The 6,091-nt window shown below is 47.7% G+C and overlaps 1 protein-coding gene across 1 annotated transcript in view; it reads right to left on the reverse strand.

Annotated features, from left to right (window-relative positions):
* LOC115948853 (adhesion G protein-coupled receptor B1-like) overlaps window positions 1–6,091 on the reverse strand; it is a 74,891-nt gene that overhangs the window by 35,269 nt on the left and 33,531 nt on the right. The window contains exon 7 of the mRNA XM_031064159.1: window positions 4,684–4,769. Coding sequence (XP_030920019.1) covers window positions 4,684–4,769 — 86 coding nt within the window. The remainder of the gene's footprint in view (window positions 1–4,683; window positions 4,770–6,091) is intronic.

Here is a 6,091-nt window from a genome sequence, read left to right on the forward strand (position 1 = left end):
ACATGAAATCACTGCCAGAGGACAGCACAGGGTCTGTCATCCCTGGGTGTGTGCTGGGGATGCTGCTGAGGGAGGTTTGCCCCAACCAGGAGGGGTTTTACAGCCCTGCTCTGCCTGGGAGGGAGATCAGGGGACTCCACAGAGCATTTCTTAGCTTTGGTGGCTCTCTGTTCAGTCTCACTGCAAAAAGACATCCTGATGAGCACCAACACAGCAGCAGCAGTGGGCCCGGTGGCCCCCTTTCAAGTGGCTATTGATTGGTCTTTTCATTAATTACAGTGACATAAATCATCATTCCCATCCAGAATAATGACTAAGGCATCCCACAGAAGCTTTCAGACACAGAGGAAATTAGCTGCTGTGTCCACAGGTAAATATCTTCCAGGAAGGATGGTGTAAATCCTGTGAGGACAATGGCTGAACCAAAGATAAAGTGGGTCCGGAGAGGCATTAGGTGCACGACCCTTAAAAAATAAAAAAATACAACAGCTTATCCCCAAATCTATAAGCCACAAAGAACAGATAAGCAGAGAGACAGAGAGAGGCAGAGATAGGCAGCAAAAAGAAAAAAAGTAGATTGACTTGAGGAATTTGATGGGAAACTGTACCAGAAAAAACATGAATGACATTGAATCACAGAGAACTGGCCAGAAGACCACTGTAAACACACAACTGTAGCTGCTGTTGGGTGTGTTTATGCAGAAAGTTGCAAGCAGTGGGGACTGATGTGGGTACTTTTATCTCCTAATTCCTTCTGGTTGGGAGCATGAGGTTGTTAATATATTGAATTTCCACAGCAGGTTTAGATTGGCGCCTGTGCATATGAAAGGGAAGCTAATTAAATAATCACAGTGAATAATGCCTTCATTTAATTTACCTTTTTCTCCTTCCTAAACATCCACAAGCAGCTCATGGGCTCATCTGGTGGGTTCACTGGAGCCTGGACTTTGCTACCTTTCTATTGAGCAGTGCTTTCCACCATCCACAGCCCGAAGAGCAGGAGCACTGCTTCCAACAGGAACCATTCCCAGAGGAAGGGCAATCCCAATCCTTCCTGTCTCAGTGGAGTTATCACCTTCCTAATCACCCTCTCCCCTCTGTGCTCTGACAACCCAGCTCTGTTCCACCCCATCAGGACACCTGCACAGAGACTATTTCACACAAGGTTTTGGGGAAAACTCCTCTTGGGTGGTTTCTGTGATCAACAGAGATAAAAGAAAGGGTCCTCCAAGGAGGGACAAAGCTCCTGTCTCTCTTCAGGAGTGGCAGAGGAAGCCCAGAGAGATTAAACTCAGCTAAAATTAGCCCTGGTGAACATCCCTGATGGTCTCAATCCTCCCCTCTGCCTGTGTGAGCACACAAATGTGGAATAAACGCTGGCTGAATACATTTGAAATTCATTTTAAAGGCTCCTGACATTAAAACATTCATTTTTTGGTAGTAATCCCTTCAAGAGAGCTCAAACACTAGTGGTGGAGTTGGCCACCAACAGAGACTGTTTTCTGGGATGGTTTTCTCCATTCCCAGACAGGTTTTGGCTTTTCTCCATCTCTCCAGGTATTGACACCCCCTTCTCTACAGCCTGGTTTTGTGATCCACCTATAAAATCACTGCCACTAGAAAATCTGCATTTTCTGACAGATGTGACAACAATAACCACAGCTATTTCCACTGCTAAGTACAGGGCAGAATTCTTGTGTCTCAGGTGTTATTTCATGAGAACTGATGATGCTAGTGAATTTGTGACAACCAATCTGTGGAGTGTGTGCTGGGCTCCTCTTAACATCCAACAGCTATTTCTTTTTTCCTATTTTGGGGGAAATTTTTTTTTCCCCACCCTTTTAAAAATTTGTTTTTGCAACACTGAACCATACTTCTTGCCTCTGCTAAAGGAAACACAACGTTTCTTTAGACCATCTCCTCAGGTCCAAACATCTCCAAGGCCATTACTCAATTCTGATTTTCTTCAGATCTACCTTCCAACACGGTTCCCAAGCCCAGGCCAGAAGCAGAGAACTAAAGGGAAAGGGGCACCAGGGCTCTCAAAAGTGCTCCCACACTCTCAGCAGGGGCACTTGGGAAGGGAGAACAAAACCATTGAGCACAGATAAGGCTTAAAAGTGCTGCACACACACACACGGACACGAAAGAAGGGGAGAAAAAAGAGAAAAGAAAGAAAAAAAACAAAGAACATCAGAAAAAAATGACTTTTTTGTTTGTTTTTTTTTTGGTTTGTTTTGTTGCCTCGCAGGTTTTGTTTTCAAAGCCCAACTCTGAGTGTGATCAATAACCAGCTGCTGTGTATTAAATAAGGTCACTCTGTGCAGTTTGGATTAGAGAGGGAGGGACTGAGAGGCAGCTACTCACTGCTTTGCTAATCCAATAAACCACTTATTGCAGTGCTGACTTTCAAGTGCAATTACCCTGCTCCAGACCCTGCCTTGCAGCCTGGGTGGTTGTTTTTTTTTTTTGAGTTCTCTCTTTGTCAAGAAGGCATCATCCAGAATGAAGTGCTTGCTTGTTAGCAGCTGCTCCAAGCAATGCACCAAGGTCACTTCTTCACTTATTTTTCAACCCAGCAGCAGCTGGTATCTCTGAGCACCCAAATCTCCTCTTGTTTTATGGCCATGGCACTGCTCAGGCACCAAAATTCCACTTTGCTGCACCCAGGGACCCTGAGGCTTGGCCATGTCAACATTGCTGATAAACCATGAGCCTAAACAGGTCCCTGCGTTTTTTCCAAAATCATTAAGGTTGGAAAAGACCTCCAAGATCAAGTCCAACCTTTGACCAAACCCCTCCATGGCCACTAAACTCTAACACACAGTTCCAGGTCCACTTGTTTCTGGAGCACTTCCAGGGATGGTGACTCCACCACTTCCCCAGGCAGCCAGTTCCAAAGCCTGATCATCCTTTCAGGGATGAATTTTTTCCAAATATCCAACCTGGACCTTCCCTGGTGCAGCTTGAGGCCATTTCCCCTTATCCTGTCACTTGTTACCCGGGAATGGATTGTGGCCAACACCTCACCACACCACTCCTTATTTCAGGGAGCTGTAGAGAGTGATGAGGTTTCACCTGAGCCTCCTTTTCTCCAAACTGAGCCTCCCCAGCTGCCTCAGCTGCTCCTGGTGCTCCAGACTCTTCCTCAGCTCTGTTCCCTGCCCTGGACACTTTCCAGCCCCCCGAGGTCTTTCCTGGAGTGAGGGCCCCAAAACTGAACACAGGATTTGAGGTGCTGGGTAAGAATTTGCTTCTACCCTGGGTTTTGCCTCCACCACTCGATTAAAAACCACTCAAAAACCACTTTCACCCCAACTACTCAATAGAGCAGTGTCAGGAATATTGAACCTCATCCATATCATCCACCCCTGCCCTCTGAGACTCAGTGAAGCCTATTTGTCCCTCCACTTGGACAGACAGGATATATCCATGCATCCTGTGCTTTCTCCACCAGCCTCCAAAGGTTTCAAACGCTGACTCCATGCAGAGGAACCAGGACAGCTTTTGCTCTCCTCATTCCTTTGTGAACAACTTCTTCCTTCCAGAACACAGCTGTCACCCACAGCGATAAGTCAAATTTCTGCAGTGGACAACTGGGAGCAGAGATCCCTGACTTTTCTAGCAGAACTTCTTTGACTGTAGCAAGAAGCCAAAAAGGCAGGGGAAAGGAACACACATCTGACCTGGGCATCTGAGGAGACTCAGAGTGTCAGCCTGCCATTTCTGTCCCTTGCTCAGGGATGTAATCAGAGCAGACTGCAGGTTTGTTCCTGGAAATGGAGAGGAGAGGGGCTCTCATCCTGCTGGGGGTGCTGGCAGTGGCATAATAGCCACTGCCAAAAGTTTGGGAGTAACCCAAGAGAGAGCTCAGGGATAAAATCAGAGCAGACTGCAGGTTTGTTCCTGGAAACGGAGAGGACAGGGGCTCTCATCCTGCTGGGGGTGCTGGCAGTGGCATAATAGCCACTGCCAAAAGTTTGGGAGTAACCCAAGAGAGAGCCCTGCCTGGGACCTGCTGCCCTGGGCAAAGCCCTGGGAGACACCAGGGTGGGGAGAAATGTGGAGTCAACTCTTGGATTTATACTCCGAAGGAAACCAGGTAGCACAAATCCTCTGGATTCAGGAATGGAGGCTGTGGAGAAGATAAAGAACCTCAGGAGGCAGCAGAGGTTCTTAACTCACCTCTCCTACTGCATCCATCTGCTGCTCTGCCCTCTGCCAGACCTCCAGAACCCATTCCCTTCCATTCCTGAGACACCTGCCAGCTCTCAGACACGACCCCTCTGTCCCCCTGCTCGTGCCATGGGCCCACCCAGCAGTGCTGAGTCTCTCTCTGCTGCCTCCAGGAGTCAGTGGCAAGAGCCACTTTGCTCTCCCTCGCTTCTGGAAGGATGTACCAGACTTGGCTGAAGCCATTTTAACAAAGAGATGAACTTTTATCCTTCCTCCACAGCAACACAGGGCTGCTTCTTGGATTTTTGTGTCCTGCTGCACTGAATGACAGTGCAAAGACATTAAATCAAGGGTGCTTTTTTCTTTCATTTTGCTTAAATCTGGTTTTGCTTTTTTTCGTTTGCATCCCAATCTCTTTTTTCGCCCCTTTCCTGGTTATTGATCACAGCCTTGGGTATTTTTGGTTTTTATTTTCACTCTTTACTTAGATGTATTGATAAGGCATACCCTGCCCGTTCCTTCAGTTTCTTATCTGTTATTCCATCTTTGGATACAAGTTTGTTAAAAACCAGAATGCCAATAACCATGTTCACCTGTCAAAAGAGAAACAACACACAAGTTTTGTTCTCAAGCAGGTCAGGTCAAGCTCGGTAACACAGAAGGGCTTCTCCCAAAGCCAGGTCACACCTCTGCAGGCCACCACCCCTCATGTCCCCTGTCCCCCACTGTCCCACCTCCCCTGGCCGTGCATCAGTGAGTTCAGGACAGCAGAATGCAGCTGGCAGCAGATCAAGGAGGCTGGAGAATCATTAAAATTGGAAAAGGCCCCCAAGATCATCAAGTCCAACCCTCAACCAGGTCTCCATGAAGCAGCAGAGATTGGGAATTTCTCAGATTTGCTGCAGGGCTGCTTGAACCCCAACACTGCCTGAGGTCCAGCAAGGCAAACTCCAGGCACAACAAAAATTTTTTGGGCTAATCCAAACAGAGAATGGCCAGTACAGAGAAGAGCAGTGGGTTGACATTGGCTGCTTCCCAAAGCACCTTCTGGAGTTAGAAGCAGCATTAAGAGAATGCAGACAACGTGTCACAGATCTTTCCTGGTGAAACACCACTGCTGCTCTCAAAATAAGAGGTGGAGGGGCGCTGGAGCAAGGAGAAACATCATCTGCTCTGGTGGAGTGTCTTGGGAGATACTGCAGATGGCACAGCACAGAGAATTCCCAAAAAAACCAGTGGGTGATACAATTCCACGCAGCCCATTTTCCTCAGGGTGAGAGCAGGGATGTCTGTGTCCATCAGAAACAAAAATCCACAGTGGAACACAGGCTGGACAGAGCTGAGATCCTGCAGAGTGACCCCAAACTCCTCCCTGTGCCTTTCCAGCTGCATCCACTGCTGCCAGCTGCATCTGCTGTACAAACCCCATCCGAACCTCAGCAACACGTTAGTGACACACCAGCCCCACCCCTGCATGGAGGAGGTCATGATGGTGGAAAAATGAGACATTCTCCTGGCTTTGCTGTCAGTGGAACAGCTGCTGGTGGCAGAAACGTGTGGTCAATGCTGTTTTGCATGTGGAGCTTGCAGGGAAATGTTTTAAGGCCAAATTCAGAGATAAATTCATGTGGCTTCACATGTTTGTGATTTTAAGGGATCCAAAGAGTCACGTGACCCAGAGGAAGGGACCAAGCCTCTGCCTAATTGCCTAAATCACCCTCAAAACAATGATCAATCTTTCTGCTGGTTTCACCAGCTCACTGATGTGGAGCCCACAGCTAGGAATTCACAGAAAATCTCAGAAATTGCAGTTATTTTTGTGTGCATCAGCTGCTCGGTCAGTGGACAGCTGAGACCTTTTCTAGAGTTCACCATGGTATTGATTCAGAGAAACAACACTGGCAAGTCAGGGACA

Source organism: Geospiza fortis, unplaced genomic scaffold (assembly GCF_000277835.1).
Source record: "Geospiza fortis unplaced genomic scaffold, GeoFor_1.0 scaffold600, whole genome shotgun sequence".
Classification (NCBI taxonomy): Eukaryota; Metazoa; Chordata; class Aves; order Passeriformes; family Thraupidae; genus Geospiza; species Geospiza fortis.